Source organism: Sinocyclocheilus rhinocerous, unplaced genomic scaffold (assembly GCF_001515625.1).
Source record: "Sinocyclocheilus rhinocerous isolate Xijiao unplaced genomic scaffold, SAMN03320098_v1.1 scaffold271, whole genome shotgun sequence".
NCBI lineage: Eukaryota > Metazoa > Chordata > Actinopteri > Cypriniformes > Cyprinidae > Sinocyclocheilus > Sinocyclocheilus rhinocerous.
The window spans coordinates 429,360-448,398 of NW_015657574.1; the positions used below are offsets into that span (position 1 = coordinate 429,360).

At 36.3% G+C, this 19,039-nt stretch overlaps 2 protein-coding genes across 3 annotated transcripts in view; both read right to left on the bottom strand.

Moving 5' to 3' along the window:
- Window positions 1–112: 112 nt before the first annotated feature.
- LOC107721298 (disintegrin and metalloproteinase domain-containing protein 17) lies at window positions 113–12,405 on the bottom strand. The gene is made up of 19 exons (XM_016529235.1): window positions 11,804–12,405; window positions 10,312–10,444; window positions 10,097–10,230; window positions 9,919–10,007; window positions 9,654–9,843; window positions 9,319–9,446; window positions 8,041–8,127; window positions 7,840–7,953; window positions 6,735–6,879; window positions 6,563–6,654; window positions 6,365–6,490; window positions 6,043–6,242; window positions 5,722–5,825; window positions 4,710–4,844; window positions 4,466–4,596; window positions 4,270–4,348; window positions 4,097–4,185; window positions 1,240–1,296; window positions 113–1,168 (listed from the first exon to the last, which is right to left on the bottom strand). The coding sequence occupies exons 1-19, from the start codon at window positions 11,889–11,891 to the stop codon at window positions 785–787; spliced, it is 2,505 nt and encodes an 834-aa protein (XP_016384721.1). The 5' UTR covers window positions 11,892–12,405; the 3' UTR covers window positions 113–784.
- Window positions 12,406–13,117: 712 nt separating this feature from the next.
- The window catches only part of LOC107721301 (14-3-3 protein beta/alpha-1-like), a 21,467-nt gene continuing 15,545 nt past the window's right edge, over window positions 13,118–19,039 (bottom strand). For both annotated transcript variants that reach the window (XM_016529239.1, XM_016529238.1), the window contains exons 5-6: window positions 14,361–14,456; window positions 13,118–14,183 (exon numbers count right to left, since the gene is read on the bottom strand). In XM_016529239.1, the coding sequence (XP_016384725.1) occupies window positions 14,115–14,183; window positions 14,361–14,456 (165 nt within the window). In that variant the 3' untranslated portion in view covers window positions 13,118–14,114. The remainder of the gene's footprint in view (window positions 14,184–14,360; window positions 14,457–19,039) is intronic.

Below are 19,039 nucleotides of genomic sequence, written 5' to 3' on the forward strand. Positions count from 1 at the left end.
GCTGCTTTGTGGAGGAACAAACCAGTAATTAAAGTGGTGATGTAAGGGAAATAGCAACAAACTTTTATTTTGTATTGAGTGAAAAAGATGATTGAAAAGAAAAAAAGTAGGATGGGGACTTGGTTCTATCCATCGGTTGTTGAATGGATAGAGGCAGATCTGAATGCAAGCTTGCAATCGATTATAAGAAAGCAGCAGGGTTTAAGCGGACTAAACGGTCACATACGCCAATGATCCAGCATACGCAACAGGAGAGATGTGTGTTTCAAAAGCAAATTATATGGTGGTAAAAAAAAGGAACAATGATACCAATAGCATGCTTTTAGAAAATAGATTTCATACCTATTTTAACAGCTGAAAAAAAGTGTCTGTTCCTCACACAATCCTATCATAATTTTTCAAAATACTTGGAATACTGTGCATAAGTCTTACGAATCACTTCTGAGATACTTTAATGGTGCTTTTGCATCCTTATTTATAGTGAATTTCTTGGTATAAAGACCAGCGAGATATTTGGATTTTCTCCTTCAGAACGCCACAGAAGATAGAAAGTCATACAACTTTGAAACAACATGAGGGTGAATAAATCCTAAAATTTTAAAGTAAACTATCCCTTTAAAACATACTGCATTCTGGTTATTTTCAATACTGGAGCTGTAAACACACATTGTAGTTCCATGCTTATGTAATGTTCATTCTGCTCAGCTTTGAGCATTTCTAATCATATTCCCTTTTAGTTCATTCATAGTCACATTTATTTTTCCCATTTTATACAATTACACTCTTAGCATTCAGTCTCCTTGCTGTTACTCCGTGCATGTCTATTTACCCTGAAGGACATGGCGTTCTCTCGGTTCTCCGTCAGATCATCAAAGGAACGTGACACCGAGCCAGAGGTAGGGAAGTCCTCTCCCAGGGCTTGTTCATCCAGGTGGGAATCATAGCTGGGATCTTCTTGGATGGTGGTCATGCGTTGGGGCTCTATTGTAGGGAGAGGACACGGGGTTGGGGTTGGAGCTGGAGCCACCTGAGAGATGGAGACAGGTGGTGTGCTGGTCTGCAGAGGTCCAGACGCCTGGAAGCGTGGCACTGCAGAGGAGCCTGAGGATGTGGGTGGTTTGAAGATCCGCACTGAGGCTGATTCTAGACTGCTCAGCAACTCTGCATTCTGGGACAGCACAGTCAATTGTTACACTTCATAATATGTTAAAGAAAATAAGCTTTCTGATTAGTACTCACACTGGGGTAGAAGAGTGACTTTGTGTTCAATTCATACTGCTGGTCAAGTTTCTTATCCTAAAAACAAAGAGAGACAGTAATCTTGTAAAACACAAAACAAACTATTCTTTGGATGGGGCCTGTAATTATTGCAACTTAAAACTTATTTTGCATTTAAAGGCATAGTTCACCGAAAATTGTGTCATTAATTACTCTCCCTCATGTCGTTGCAAACCCATAAGACCTTCGTTCATCTTCGGAACACAAAGTAAGATTTTTGATTAAATCTGAGAGCTTTAGTCTAGCTGCGTTGCTGTCTATGCAGGGTCAGAAATTAATGACAGATTTTAAATTTTTGGGTGAACTATCCTTTTAATATCCCTTAATATAAGTGAATGAAATTGTCTGTGCTTTTTTGCTTTAAAATAAAAAAAGAATGTAAAATGTACCACATTTGAAATCAGCCAAATTTTGCACTGAAGCAAGTGACATTTGTATCATCAGATTGGTTGCAAATAACCTGAATTAGGACCTTTAAGAGTGTTATTTCTTTTTGATTTAAGTGTGATTTACTTAATTTTTTCATTGTGCTCTTGGTTTAAACAGACATTTTGCCTGTGATTTATTTCACCTTTTTGTTAGGCTCTTGGTGCAAAAAAAGATATTTAATATGTGAATTATTTATTTTCTTGTTTTGTCTTGGTGTAAACAGACATTTTGTTTGTGATTCATTTAACACTTGTTTTGCTCTTGGTGTGAAAAGAAGTTTCATTTGATTTATTCAATTTTTCATTTGCTCTTGTGTGAATAGACATTTCATCTGTGATTTATTCCATTTTTTTGTTTTAGTCTTGGCGGAAGCAGACTATTCTTCTGAATGATTTCAAATTTTCATTTACGCTCTTGGTGTAAATAGATCTTTTGTCTGCTATTTATTTCGCTTCTTTGTTTCAGTATCGGCATAAATAGTCTTTTACACTATAATACCACTCAAGGTCAGTCTATTAAAGTATCATACATTTCCTCAGAGCTAAGTAGCTATAAGATGTTAGTGGAAATGACTCACCACACAATGGACCAGAATGCTGAGAGGGATCCAGAAAATTAGTGAGAAGACCACCACTGAGCCAACAATGTTATCAGCCAGGAACTTCCCTGAGAGAACACACACACACACAGGTTACATTCCTCAATTGGATTTCAAGTGAGATAAACTTACTGTGTTCACAGATAACTTACCAAAAGTATTGATGTCCAACTTCTCAATGAAATCCCACAACCTCTCAATAACATCCTGGACCTGTTTCATGCATTTGCCCTGGGAATAAAAGGAAATGTTTAAATAACTGAATGCAAACCATTTCTAATTAATCTGTGAATAAAAACAGCTTTTATATGCGTTTTTTCATAACTGTAACTGTACATTGGCACTCACCGCTCCATCACAAAAGCCCACAGTGCAGGGTTTGCCTTTCCGCAGATAGAGGTGGCTGCCCTTGTCATTGACATAGGGAGCACATCCAGCGTTCTTATCCCTACAGCACACCTTACAAGAGTTGTTTGTCTCTGAAAAATGAGATACAGGAAAAGTAAAAAAGTTCATGTTTGTTCAAGACAGACTGTAAAAACTGTAACTGCCATGTAGCAACAGTATTAGCATTATCAGCAGGTCAGTTTACCATTGCAAGCACACGACTGCAGGTTCTCCACAGCTTCACAGAACGGGATGCACTCTCCCTTCAGACACCGGCCGTTGTCCACACAGATGGTCTCATTGGGGAGGTTCTCTGGAGGAGGACACTCACTGCTGAGTCCTGTAAGAAGCACAGAAGAATAGACTTTCAAACAAATGCAGTTAAATCTCATCAGTAAGGAATTTTGCCTGTTTTTAGCAGATGTTTTTGCATTGCAACACTGTTTTCATTACATTTATGAACATTTACTTCTCAAATTCTCATTACCATAATGCACCTGGATACTCTACATTCAAAATCTTTTATATTTTCCATTTACCATAGTGATTCTCATTAGTGTAGTGATTCTCATATTGTCATAAAATATCAATAAATGAGTACAACAATTACCATGATATAAACATATTTCATAATTTAAATATAATACAGCATTATTTCTTTGCATTTCATTAATGAGAATATGACTTTTTTTAAATCCTTTTAAATATGGTACCATAAAAACCAAATATGATTATGAAATTGTCTGTGCTTTTTTGCTTTAAAATAAAAAAAAGAATGTAAAATGTACACATTTGAAATCAGCCAAATTTTGCACTGAAGCAAGTGACATTTGTATCATCAGATTGGTTGCAAATAACCTGAATTAGGACCTTTAAGAGTGTTATTTCTTTTTGATTTAAGTGTGATTTACTTAATTTTTTCATTGTGCTCTTGGTTTAAACAGACATTTTGCCTGTGATTTATTTCACCTTTTTGTTAGGCTCTTGGTGCAAAAAAAGATATTTAATATGTGAATTATTTATTTTCTTGTTTTGTCTTGGTGTAAACAGACATTTTGTTTGTGATTCATTTAACACTTGTTTTGCTCTTGGTGTGAAAAGAAGTTTCATTTGATTTATTCAATTTTTCATTTGCTCTTGTGTGAATAGACATTTCATCTGTGATTTATTCCATTTTTTTGTTTTAGTCTTGGCGGAAGCAGACTATTCTTCTGAATGATTTCAAATTTTCATTTACGCTCTTGGTGTAAATAGATCTTTTGTCTGCTATTTATTTCGCTTCTTTGTTTCAGTATCGGCATAAATAGTCTTTTACACTATAATACCACTCAAGGTCAGTCTATTAAAGTATCATACATTTCCTCAGAGCTAAGTAGCTATAAGATGTTAGTGGAAATGACTCACCACACAATGGACCAGAATGCTGAGAGGGATCCAGAAAATTAGTGAGAAGACCACCACTGAGCCAACAATGTTATCAGCCAAGAACTTCCCTGAGAGAACACACACACACACAGGTTACATTCCTCAATTGGATTTCAAGTGAGATAAACTTACTGTGTTCACAGATAACTTACCAAAAGTATTGATGTCCAACTTCTCAATGAAATCCCACAACCTCTCAATAACATCCTGGACCTGTTTCATGCATTTGCCCTGGGAATAAAAGGAAATGTTTAAATAACTGAATGCAAACCATTTCTAATTAATCTGTGAATAAAAACAGCTTTTATATGCGTTTTTTCATAACTGTAACTGTACATTGGCACTCACCGCTCCATCACAAAAGCCCACAGTGCAGGGTTTGCCTTTCCGCAGATAGAGGTGGCTGCCCTTGTCATTGACATAGGGAGCACATCCAGCGTTCTTATCCCTACAGCACACCTTACAAGAGTTGTTTGTCTCTGAAAAATGAGATACAGGAAAAGTACAAAAGTTCATGTTTGTTCAAGACAGACTTTAAAAACTGTAACTGCCATGTAGCAACAGTATTAGCATTATCAGCAGGTCAGTTTACCATTGCAAGCACACGACTGCAGGTTCTCCACAGCTTCACAGAACGGGATGCACTCTCCCTTCAGACACCGGCCGTTGTCCACACAGATGGTCTCATTGGGGAGGTTCTCTGGAGGAGGACACTCACTGCTGAGTCCTGTAAGAAGCACAGAAGAATAGACTTTCAAACAAATGCAGTTAAATCTCATCAGTAAGGAATTTTGCCTGTTTTTAGCAGATGTTTTTGCATTGCAACACTGTTTTCATTACATTTATGAACATTTACTTCTCAAATTCTCATTACCATAATGCACCTGGATACTCTACATTCAAAATCTTTTATATTTTCCATTTACCATAGTGATTCTCATTAGTGTAGTGATTCTCATATTGTCATAAAATATGAAATATGATTTTAAAAAAGTCTTTAAAAATATTGTAATAATCTCACAATGTAAAATATCTTGATAGCACCAAATAATTATTTTATTTAAAAATATATATATATATATAATCTTATCTTTTGATACAGGGTTTAAATATGACCTAGACATATTACTGACAGGTTTCATGAAATGTTAACTAAATCTATGATAAACTGCTATTCGGTAATAGAAATGAAGCTAAAATTAAATCAAATACAAATATTAGATGAAACTTGATCAAAACATAAGAATGTTGCATAGAAATGTGTGTAGGTGTGTGTGTGTGTTCTTCTATTTGTGAAAATAATAAAAAGTTATTGTACAAAAAAATTGTTGTCTTGGCTGAAATAAATTTAAGTTATTTAAGTACTGAAATTATTAAAAGTAAAACTGAAATAAAATAAATAACGGCATATAAGAATATTAAAAACAACTAATTAAAATGACAAAAACAAAATTACCAATGCAAACTAAAATGACATTGAAACTACTATCATAGTATATAAATAATACTAAAACTGTTCTCGATCTGAATTCTTAAACATGTAAATCAGATATACTGTATAAAGAAGTACATTCAATTATCTAAACTTGGAGTTTTTGCTTCACCTGTACAGTAAGATCTTCCCTTGCAAGTGGCATCCATTGGCTCCTGACACACCTTTCCCTGCTTCTCAAACATGCAGACTTTGCAGCACGCACTGTTCCTGTCACTGGTGTCAAGAAAAAAAAAATACAGAAGTTACAGGAAGAAAAATGACATGAAGCCTAGAAGATTCAAATGAATAATTCACCATTTAGGGAAGATTTGAAAAATAACAATGTAAGGGTGAGTAAATAATCAGAGAATGATATTTTTTGGGTTAACTGTTCCTTTAATTCAGCTTATCTGTGCATTGTTTTTCATGAGGCCACATGGAGGAGCTGTACCTGCACTGCACATTGGGCCGCAGTTTGCAGTTTGACGTGCAGCAGCGGTCGCTGTTGAGGTGAAGCAGTCCAGGGTCACACTCCTCGCCTTCCTCCACCCGTGAGTTTCCACACACATTGCTGTTCCTCTCCCTGAAGCAGGTGGAGGCCTTGGCCTTCAGTCTCTTTGCTATGGATATCTTACTACAGTTTGAAAACAACTATAAGGAAGCACAAAAACAAACCGCTTACAAAATGATCATGTGACATTCTGAACAATGACACCAAGCTGAACTCACATCACCGAAGGACATACTTTATTGTTAGAGTGGTCCCCGCTCACCGCAATGGGGTACATTACGTATTTGCCCCCCTGGTCCTCTCTGGGCGCACAGTATGGCACATCATCTGGGTCATGAACAGCGCCAAAGTTGTGGCCAAGCTCGTGGGTAGTAACCAAGTCTGCTTCCTGTTGGCATATGGTCAGAAAATCAGTTTAACAAATAATTACATCAAGCACATTTGTTTGGACTTCACTTGCCTTGGTAAGAATGGTTTTCCCGTAATTTTTGGTGCTGGTTAGTCCAGTGTTGAGGTATATAGCACGGTTGTCGTTTCCTGAAGGTGGACACTCTAAAGAAAGACAAACAACAAAATGTCTAAGTATGGTGAAAATGGCATTTATTCATCCATAATATGGTATTGGCACTCACTCTCAGAGCAGAGACCTCCAGGAAAGCCTGGTTTGGAAGGAGCCACATAAGCCAAGCCAAGTGTGCCTTCATCAAAATCCTGATAGGTGAAGAGATGAGCCAAGCACACCTTGGATGCATTGCCTGCCATGTCAATGCTAAATTGCTGCAGGGGGAAGACAAAATGACATTTTTTACTACATTTATAGCACAGCTGTTTAATATTGACCTTAATCTGAAGGCCAACCAGGAACCCTAAATTCCCTTGGGAATTTCTAAAGCACTTTTATGAATTGGTTTTCTATCTACAAGCAAAATAAGGTATATAACGACTGCAATGTGCCTTTTTGTAAAGAAACTGATTATTTTATTCAGCAAGGATGCATTAAATTGATAAGAAATGACAGTAAAGACATTAATAATGTTACAAAAGATTTCTATTTTCAATTATTTTCTATTATTGTTTTTTGAGCACCAGATCAACATATTAGAATGATTTCTGAAGGATCATGTGACCCTGCGAATGGAGTAATGGCTGCTGAAAATTCAGCTTTACCATCACAGGAATAAATTACATTTTAAAATGTATTAACATTAAAAACTATTTAATCTGTAATAATATTTCACAATATTACTCTTTTTATTTCATTTTTAATAAAGTAAATGCAGTGACTGACAAACAATAAAATAAATCCTCATTCTTTTGAACAGTAATGTATCTATTAAAGTCACTCCGTGGTTTCAGGATTCGCATTTGAGGTATGACTATGAATAATTTATGATGTAGAACAAAATGTGGAAGTCTCTTTAAGTAATTTTCACCACAGACTTATTTTAATCAAAAATCCCACACAAATCAGTTAAAAAGGTGTAATTCCCCGCGATGGGTTTTAGGACTACAAATTGAACTGCTCTAATAATGCTTCCATTCTTTCTCTTTGCTGGTTCTCTGCCGAGCAGGTCACAGAAAGAGATAGATAGTGAAACACAATACACAAGTGTTCAATAATATTCCTCCCTTTTAAGTACAAGCACCTCTCATCGTTTCAAATTAGTACAGAACGGAATACAGAGAAGACGCTCTGATTAATCCAGTCATTCGCTCCTACAGCTCCAGCTCGCTCACCTCCAAGAGCTTCTTGACGTCCCAGACATCTTTGTTCTTCACAGGAGTCCCTTTCATGTTGAAGTGGGCACCTCCTGCTGTGTCTACATGTGTGGGTGTCTTGTTAATTATGATCTGAAAGAGACAAATCCATGTTACTGGCTCCAAAACAGCATTTCAGTGGAGCTTTTTACTACATTCTCCTTAAAGAACCAAGCTTACCTGCTGAATCTGAACTCCATAACCTTTATACTCCTCATCCCAAGATGTATTACGGTAAATGTCATCCACACGATCAATCAGCTCAATCTAAACATATCCAAAGCAAATTTGTAAGACATCAGCAAACAATTTTATACAGCCCTCTCAGAAGCCCACTAGGAGGCCTCAGCAAACTTTTAAGAGGGTCGCAACATTTAAAATTATTTTGCTAGTTACACTACCATTTAAAAGTCTGGGGTCGGAAATGTTTAATGTTTTTAAAAGAAGCCTCTTAATGATCTTACCAAGGCTGCATTTATTCAATCCAAAAACAGTAATATTCTGAAATATTACAAATTAAAATAACTTTTCTATTTTAATACATTTTATAATGTAATTTATTACTGTGATGTAAAAGCTGACTTTTAGCAGTCATTACTTCAGTCACATGATCATTCAGAAATCATTATTCATTATTATCAATCATTATTATCAATGTTGAAAACAGCTGCTTAATATTTTTATAATTAAATTAAAACAACTCTTGTTTTTCCCAGGATTCTTTGATGAACAAAGTTAAAAAGGACAGAATTCATTTGAAATAGAAATTCACTTTTGATCAATTTAATGCATCTTTGCTGAATAAAAATATGAATTTCTTTCCAAAAAAAATCGAACAAACTTAAAACTTTTGAACAGTAATGTATATCAAGCTCTAAAATATTTCATCAGGTAGCAATTGCTATTTGTAGAGTAAAACATTATTGTAAATCACTAATGGCTAAAAAATGTAAATTAATTGATGTAAAAGTGTAAACACTGAAGAACATTCAGTTATTGAAAAATCATGGAATAATGGAATTTTATCAGTTGAATTATTTATAGTGATTTTATTTAACTATTTTTTATATATTGCCACTCCTAGTTTCCATAAATAAAGTTTGAAAATGAGCAGCATTGTCATTACAGCAGAGAGGGGCCTTCAAATATTGTCTTTGACAATAGGGCCTTTCGCACCGTTTTAGTTCCAGAACTAAATGTACAGTACTAAAGTACTGGGACGATTTCGCGGGAACTATTTCCCAGTACAATTTAAAGGGTTGCATTCTCACCGACAGTGTGTACTAAGAAGTGACGTAAGCCGTCCATGGAGTCAAAAAGGTTGAGAACCACACTGTCCAATTGAACTGAATGTGACTTTACATCAGAAAGATTTTAACACTCAATTAATTCAGAAACTTTTTTGTTTCTGTCAGGAATAAGGCCCATTGACAATATCGAAACTGAAGGCTTTTTTACCAGGTAGTTGAGGGTGGTGCTCTCCTCCCTACGGCCCATGTGTCTGAAAAAGCGATAGTCGGCTACAAGCAGCAGAGGGCAGGTGTTTTTACTGTGGTCCAGCGTCTGCCTTCTCTCTCTTAGATGCCCTGTGGAAGAGACGCAGTTGAGAGAAAAAGAAAGTGAAAATAGACAAAGGGTGAGAAGACGAGAAACTTTACACATGGGTGACAAAGCAACTATATAAAGTGGCGTCTCACAGTACAGATTTGGCATCTCACATTACACTGTCTAGATTCGGCTCTGATGAGCAGAAGTGTTAGGTCACAAGATGCGTAATTAACTCAAAGACTTACTATCCTCCTCCTCTTCATCTTCATCTAGTGGGCTGGCTGCTCGCACACTTTCTGGAAGCATCTCACTGGCATCTGCACTGATGTAGCCACACACTTTTGAAGCCGCCAGCCGGCTCACGTTCCTGATGTCTTCTGAACGATATACGAGCAGCCGATCGTCACGAGGGTTTTCGATAAACCTCCACAGTGGCTGAATGGATTATAAATCAATGTATTGTTTTTGTTGAGGGGCATAAACGAAATCAGATTTATGACGTTATAATACCTCAATGTTGTATTCAGCTTCATCAGTAAGAATATGAGCAGTGAAGTCATTGTCACCAATATGTGCTTGTACTCTGGAATTCTCCTCTCCTAAAAATCAAGCGGGGAAAAAAATCAAGTTTGCTAGATTTTAAACATTTAAAAGTACTATAGATGTTAAAACACAGAGTTGCAGTTACCAATGACATGGCCTGTGAAGAAGTTTTCTCTCTGGACCTCGTACATCTCTTGAGCGCCATTCTCTCCTACCACCACGGCCTTGAAGTCATGAGTGAAGAGCTCTGTGTTGGTTGTCAGGTACAATCTGAAATGCCTGTGAAATATTTAGAAGAGTTTATCAAATGATTGAGCACTAATCTTGGCAGTGACTGCTACATGGGTGATGAGTATTCACCTCTGTAATGCAGTGAAACCGAGAAATCTTTCTGCGTGCGTTTGTGACTGGACGTCTCTCTTACGAACCGAATGCTGTTGAAGACTGGACAGCTGAAGAACATCAAAGTCCGACAGCAATGAGCTGAGCTGGTCTGAAATAGTCACAGGGAACAACTTTATACATTGAGCACAAATATTTATTTTTAAAGTGAATTTACAAGTTTTAAGAGCAGTTTTTTTTAAAGGAGGACTAGTGGCATCTGTCTCTTTTCTCCCTCCATTATTGCTCAGAACGAGTGTTCTCAATTATGGCCACAGAATAGAAAATAAAAAAGGTAATTGCAACTTTTTATCTCACAATTCTGACTTTATTTCTAGCAATTGTGAGTTTATATCTGACAATTCAGAGCTTCTCAGAATTGTGAGTTTATAACACAATAACTTTATTTTTCACAATTGTGAGTTCATATCCACCTTGCTATTCTTTTTTTCTTAAAAATGCATATTTATATCACACAATTCAAAAATGTTTCTCTGAATTCTGGGTTTACATCTCATATTTCTTACTTTTTTTCTAAATTCTGAGCAAACAATTTGCAATTGTGGCATTTTTTTCTCAGAATTCTATTTACATCTTGGAATCCTGACTTTTCTTTGAGTTTACACCTTTCAATTCTAACTTTTATTTGTCGGAATTCTACATTTCTCTTTTAAGGGGTTCTTAATTTATTTTAGTGGATGAAAGATCTGAAAATCCCAGAGTAGAGCATAAAAAAGTGATTTTTACAGAACGCTTTGAGTGGGGTGGCAAAATAATTGTCACTCCCCTCCACTCATGCAGTGTTCCAGCATGTGTGTTGTTTTGTCACAGGCAACCATTGAGGCTTTGAGAATGAATGTGCATTTTCAATAAGCCCATCTGCTGTTTTTGTTCAGAACAATGCAAAAATCAACCCATATTTTGACACAACAAACACGCAGTTGTAAATGTGAACCAGTGGAATAATAAGAACCTAACAGCCTTCTAAAAAAATCTAAACAATTAACAGTAAGAAGCTTCTATATTTTAAATGACTATAATTTAACCTAAAATTAATGTAAACTTTAATCATACAAAATGTAATTTCCCAACAACAAAATTGTGGCCAATGACCTAGCCACAGTGGCTGGTGAGGTTAAGGTCAAGCCCTGTTTATATTGTTGTTTAAAATATTGTTTATAATACCACTAATTATATGCATATAACTAAAAGTATAGTATTTTGGTGAATAGTCTGATTGCCATAGTGAACTCTTGTAGGAAAAATGCTCTTGCAGATTAGTTTCTCCATAAACTATTTGAGTAAAGTCATTAAATTCGAAAACAAAAACGACAAAAACATGAAGATTTAAAATACAGTAAGGGATTTTTTAAAAAGCGCACTATGGTTATCACGGCGTCACCAAAACACAATCTTTCAAATTAAATGTATCCATAATGTTTTCAAAGTATTCCCATTCACAATAACTCACCGTACTCGTCGTCTAGGACATCCCTAATGACTCTCCTTGAACATTCCGTCAAGAAAAAAGACGCCAGAAAGAAAACGATGCGTTTCATGGCGAGTACGTTAATGTACAATACAGTACTTCACACAGCAGCAGCATTTAATCCCATGGATTACCAATCTGTTTGAGATCAACATCTGGACATGGCCAAACCAATGTACACGATCACATCTGGCTGGATAAAACAAAGCCTCAAAGTATCAATTGAGTATCAAAGAACAAAAAACGCTCACTTCGAGACGCTCTCGTCCATGTCGCTTGATGTTAAAAAGAAAAAAGATTTACTCAAACCCAAATCATGCCAACATCGAAGTGTAGTGAAATACCCGGAAGTATTTAATGTGGGATGGATGGATCAGATTCAACGCGCGCCAGGAAATCACTATAAACGTTATCTAGAGATCGTGTTGAATGCGTTTTCAAAAGACTGATTTTAAATTCACGAGTGACAGTACATGGGGTATTTCAAATGGGTTTTAGTCAGTGAATCCGCGGTATGAGTTACGGAAGAAGATAAACTCTCGGGTTGTGGTTCAAACTCTACTGAGCTGCCTATATAGACACCATTTGCTCAGCGTCACAAGCGTGTGATCGCGTGTATAGGTAGAGAGCGCACTTGGTTTTGAGGACAGCCTCGGTCTCGTCCAGACTATTTTTAAATTCTTACCTCAAACACCATGAAATTCAGAACAGCGTCTAGACTCATTTGGAGGACAGTATATAAGCAGCCGTAAATCTTTTATTTAGGGAGATGATATCACACTTTATTATCATAAGTACTAATTATTTTCAAAGAACTGTTAACCATCTGTAATGATGGCGTCAAGAAGAAAAAAACACCCGAATTGTGGTGTAATGTTTGTATTTCCCTGTCATTATATCTGGTTTTATTTAAAGAAATAAAAAGTTTATGGCTTTTAATCCAGGTCTATTAGTTGTTAGGTCGCCAATATGCTAGTGTACTCGTAAACGCTGACAATTTTATTCAGGTTTTCTTTTCCGGAAAATCGGCCAAAATACTGATGACTCATCCTGCACTTAATCATTTTAACCAATCTCTAGCTTTCTAGAATAACACCATTTGATTAGACACTTCTGTAAAGTGATGTAAACAAAAATGCTACTGGCTAAAAAAAAAATAATAAGGGAAGGAACTAAATGTCCTATTTCAATAGGAAATACAAAAATTAAAAACCAGTCAAACGTATCACATTAACTCACAAAAAAAGTCACCAGGACAGACCGAGAGAAAACAAAACACATTTCAAGACAAAACTGTATGGTTTATAAAATGGTCATTTTAATTCAGGTTACATAGCTGTTATGTAGGGCTTGTACATTTTCACAAGGCTTTGGGGAGACTACAGCCAATGATTAGCAAAAACACAAGTGGTCCAAATAACTATTGACATCACTTGACAAATCAAACATCCTCTCAGCATGTGCATAAACCTGCAATGAAAAGTACTTAACCAAACTGTGGAACAAGTATGCAGTATTGGTTCCCATTCCAGTGTATATTGAAAAATGGGCATGCATGATATTTTTTCATCTTTTTTTTTTTTCTTTATAGTCATCACAAGCCATTGCAAGGTAACACATAGTGAAAACCATAACCAGGCAGGAGTGTTTCGTGACCTTCATGATGAAGACATGATTCAATTGGTCTATGAAAAGTGCATACTTGGCTGAGCAAAGCTAGCTGACTTGGTACATCAGACAACAGCCTTCCTGCTATCAATACTAAAGCACAGGCCCATTTTAAGCCAACACTATGACGGTCAACAGGACATTTATCTCATTCAAGTGTATGTTGATCTCCCTAGAGAGACATAAAATGGAAGGTGATAGCAGGACAGGAAATAGCCATGCTTGAAGCAAAACGCTTTGCATTTTGTGACCGACACTTCCAATGTTTCAGTTCACCAGAATATACACACTAGTCGCTTTGTCACAATTGATTTTATGTGAGGCTAATACTTTTCTACAGCAGACACTGCACATATAGAAGTCCAAAGGACAAAAACATGAAACTGAGGAGTGGAAATGTTACTTTAACTTAATAGTTACTTTCATTACAACCACAAGCCAGGTGGTGGAAAACTGAGAAAAAAAAACAGACTGATTGGAATTCCCACACTCACAGCTCATTGGTAATGATCATGGGCTTACATGGCTAGAATAATCATAAGTGAAACAATAAGGAATGAAGAAGTGTAAAAAGTTGACTTTTCCCAGGATTCTTTTTCTTTCATTTGTGGACTGATGTGGGTGTTTAGTTCTCTCCTCCGTCTCCTCCTTCACCTCCTTCACCCTCATCTGCAGCATTGTCAGAGGTCCATAACTAATAATAATAATTAAAAAAAACAGGATAAAAAGCTCTGCTTGAATACTGAACATTTAGATTTTGAATACTCAGTATAAATGAATGTAATATAACTTATCAAAAACACATTCCATAGTTTCAGAGATGATTATTTTTGGTTTTCTGTAGGTCAGTATGACCTCCTTTGTAACTCACTGTGAGGTTGTCTCTAAGCAGCTGCATGATAAGTGTGCTGTCTTTGTACGAGTCTTCATTCAGTGTATCCAGCTCTGCAATGGCTTCATCAAAGGCCTGCAAGCACAAGGCCACAAGAAGTTGAAGTATGTGAAGAATCACAAAAGTCAAGCCTCTGGTATGCGAACCACGTGTCTGATGAAATTCAAAGCTCGAGGAAAAGCTAAAAATCCAGAAGGACAAGTGGGTAAAATTTCCATAGGAATTTCCCTGTGTTGAGCTAAAGGTCTAATTCAAGTTGAAGTGAGTATTTTCCACTACTACCAACACCTAAAAGAACGAAAAAAATGAGACCCAACCCTATCTGCTATTGTTTTGAGAAAAACCTGTAAAATCCCTGCTCAACAGCTTATTACAGGTAGTCCCTCCTCAAACTCATATTACTGGTCAAGCTAAAAGCTGAAAGCTTTTTTAAAAATTATAGACTTTAAAATGAAAATTGTCAATTACTCACCCTCATATCTTTCAAACAAGATATTTTAATGAAACCTGAGAGGCTCCTGTTCCTCAAAAAGTTACAATCACTTTATAAAATTAACAGATTTAATTTAGGCTTTTGTGTTGTGTGCTCTATACAGTGCCCTCCATAAGTATTGCAACAGTAAAGACAAAATTGCTCTGTTTGCTGTGGAGTCAAGACATTTGCAAATATGATTCAAAGATGAATATGAGACAAAACTACAGAATGTCACATTTTATTATTAGCCATTTCAACACTTACATGTTTTACCAAATAAAAAGGACAGCACTTTTAGAGTTCATCCCACTATTTGATGTGAGCCATAAGTATTAGGACAGTTGAACTTAAGGCAGATGTAAAAGAGTAAAAGCTATTATTTTGTTGCAGATCCCTTGCGTGCGATCAGAGCAGTGAGTCTGCGACCCATAGACATCACCAGACTCTTGGTCTCATCCTTTGAAATGCTTTTCCCAGCCTTTAAGGCAGCCAATTCCAACTGTTGCTTGTTTTGGGGAGTTTCTGCCTTTAGTTTACTCTTCAGCTGGTGAAATTCATGTTCAGTCGGATTTATATCTGGAGATTGATTTGGGCAATCTAAGACTTTACATTTCTTTTGCCTTGATAAACTCCTTGACTGAACTGGCAGGGTGTTTTGGGTCATTATCCTGATGCAATGTGAAGCACTTTCTGATGAGTCTGGTGACATTTTCTTGAATATTGGTAGCCAAGATCATTTGTACCCTTCCAAATTCATTCTGCTACTGTCATCATACATTAATTCATCATTAAAACCACCATGTTTTACAGACGAGGTTGTATGGCTTGGGATTATTTGCAGTTCCCTTTTTCTCCACACTTTTGCTTTCCCATCACTTAGAATAAGGTTAATCATTGTCTCATCTGTCCATAAAACTCGGTTTCAAAACTCTATTGGCTTTTGCAAACTCTAATCTTGCCTTTGTATTTTTGGTGCTGGTCAGAGGTTTGCATCTTGCGGTGTAGCATCTGTAGTTCTATGTCAAAGTCTCCTGCGGACAGTAGATTGTCAGAGCGTCACCCCAGCTTTCTGGAGGTTGTTGGTGATTTTACAGACACGTATTTTACGGTTCATTTTCACAGCTTTTATGATTTGTCTGTCATCAACTACTGTTGTTTTTTTCAGCCGATCAGGTTGTTATTGGCTGCTGATGGCTCCGGTGGTCTCCAAACTCTTGATTTCTTCATGCCCTTTGTTTTTGCTGTAGCTCTAATTGACTTCCTCTTTTCTTTTAGCATCCAAATTGCTTGCTTTTCTCTCTTTCTCTCTCTCTCTCTCTCTCTCTCTCTCAGAGTCAGCTCCCTCGTCTTCATCCTGGTTTGTGTGTGTCGCCATCGATTGCAAGACTCAGAATGCGGAAGCAATGGATATAACTGATAGGACACATTCCCTGCTTTTAATATCTGAATAATTAATGCAGCAGGACACAGCTTTTTACTCAGAAAGACATGTGAGGCAACTGTTCCAATACTTATGCTCACATCAGATAGTGGGATGAACTCTAACAGTGCTGATCTTCTTAGCGGGTAAAACATTTATGTGTTGAAACACCCAATAATAAAATGTGACATTCTGTAGTTTTGTCTCATATTAATCTTTTAATCATACTTACAGATGTCTTGACTCCACAGCAAACAGAGCAACTTTGTCTTTACTGTTCCAATACTTATGGAGGGCACTGTATATGCGTGTCGAGCAATGTTTAGATGTAAATTTTTTTAACATTTACAGGACTTGAATTAAACCACATGAGTCATATGGATTAATTTAATGATGCTTTTATGACCTTTTTGGATCTTCTAAGTTTTGGTTACCTGGACTTTTAATGTGGGGACAGCAATCTCTAAGGTTTCATTAAAAGTATCTTAATTTGTGTTTTCAGCCGATCAGGTTGTTATTGGCTGCTGATGACTCCGGTGGTCTCCAAACTCTTGATTTCTTCATGCCCTTTGTTTTTGCTGTAGCTCTAATTGACTTCCTCTTTTCTTTTAGCATCCAAATTGCTTGCTTTTCTCTCTTTCTCTCTCTCTCTCTCTCTCTCTCTCTCAGAGTCAGCTCCCTCGTCTTCATCCTGGTTTGTGTGTGTCGCCATCGATTGCAAGACTCAGAATGCGGAAGCAATGGATATAACTGATAGGACACATTCCCTGCTTTTAATATCTGAATAATTAATGCAGCAGGACACAGCTTTTTACTCAGAAAGACATGTGAGGCAACTGTTCCAATACTTATGCTCACATCAGATAGTGGGATGAACTCTAACAGTGCTGATCTTCTTAGCGGGTAAAACATTTATGTGTTGAAACACCCAATAATAAAATGTGACATTCTGTAGTTTTGTCTCATATTAATCTTTTAATCATACTTACAGATGTCTTGACTCCACAGCAAACAGAGCAACTTTGTCTTTACTGTTCCAATACTTATGGAGGGCACTGTATATGCGTGTCGATCAATGTTTAGATGTAAATTTTTTTAACATTTACAGGACTTGAATTAAACCACATGAGTCATATGGATTAATTTAATGATGCTTTTATGACCTTTTTGGATCTTCTAAGTTTTGGTTACCTGGACTTTTAATGTGGGGACAGCAATCTCTAAGGTTTCATTAAAAGTATCTTAATTTGTGTTTCCAAGACTAACTAGTGCTGGGCGGTATGACCAAAAATCTATATCACTGTATTTTCTAAAATTATACCGGTTTCACGTAGGGCTGGACAATAATTCAATATCAATATGTATCGCGATATAATTTTTTTCAATAATGGTGATATGATTTTTAAACACATTTCCGATATTTCGATATACATTACCAGTTTCCCATACATTGATTTATTTGTGCCGTTTGACTTCGTTGAATAAACATGAGCACTGCACGTTTCAAAATCAAAAAATGTCGCGGGTGTTTTATATAAATGTATCTGTGAAGGGAACCGACTGTCGTTTCGATGGTTGATCTGATAAAAGAAGCGTTCATGAGCGGAGCTGCTTTGATTACAGCCATTACTGGAGTTACTGGAGATTCTATCACTCTAAAAGCGCCTCCTGCTAGCAGAGCATGAGTTTTCATTTTAAATAAGCCCGTCTCCAGCAACATTTCCAGTTTTTGTTGTTGTTCAATTATTTAGTTTTCTTCAGCGACTCGGAGCACTTTTCATACCCTTTTTTCTGACTGAAGCACATTTGTTTCAATCTATAAGAATAATCAGCCTACACTACCAGTCAAAAGTTTTTGAACAGTAAGATTTTTAAAGGTTTTTTTTTTTTTTAAGAATTCTCTTCTGCTCACCAAGGCTGCATTTATTTGATCCAAAGTACAGCAAAAACAGTAAAATGTTGAAATATTTTTACTATTTAAAATTGCTTTCTATTTGAATAGATTTTAAAATGTAATTTATTCCTGTGATCATACATAGGTAAATTTTCAGCATCATTACTCCAGTCTTCAGAGTCACATGATCCTTCAGAAATCATTCTAATATGCTGATTTGCTGATTATCAATATTTAAAACAGTTGAGTACATTTTTTTTTCAGGATTCTTTGATGAATAGAAAGATCCAAAGATCAGCATTTATCTGAAATAAAAAGCTTTTGTAACATTATACACTATTCCATTCAGTATAATTTTTATTATTTTTTTGGGAAAGAAATTATAGAAATTAATACTTTTATTTAGCAAGGATGCTTAAAATTGATCAAAAGTGATGATAAAGGCATTTATAATGTTACAAAAGATTTCTATTTCAGATAAATAGTGTTCATATCGATATCGGAATTATATCGTATCGACCGAAATTAAGAAATATATCGTGATATCAATTTGGGCCATATCGTCCAGCCCTACAGGATACTGATTGTAAAGTTGTACTCTTTCTTACTTCCCTTCGGATGTTTATTCATGTTTATTTTGTGCTGAAACTGCTATTAATGTGGAGGAGATGATCAGTTCACGTGCGCCTCGCGCTGCCGTGTCTGTTGAACTGAGGCGCTACAGTGATCCGTCACTCCACATTAAACAGCGCCAAAACGGCATTTATTGTTTGAATACTGCAATACAATGGACAGAATTTGAAATCTGAGACTTTGTTTCATATTAAAAGTACCAAAGCACAATGCTTATTGCGATATATTGGATGGGA

Bases quoted from the DNA above. Each gene is read 5' to 3' on its own strand.
- LOC107721298 (XM_016529235.1), bottom strand. From the start codon at position 11,891: ATGAAACGCATCGTTTTCTTTCTGGCGTCTTTTTTCTTGACGGAATGT. The intron at 6,880-7,839 runs GTGAGCGAGCTG...TTCCCCCTGCAG, and splicing joins ACGTCAAGAAGCTCTTGGAG to CAATTTAGCATTGACATGGC. The intron at 5,826-6,042 runs GTACAGCTCCTC...TCTTGACACCAG, and splicing joins CGGCCCAATGTGCAGTGCAG to TGACAGGAACAGTGCGTGCT.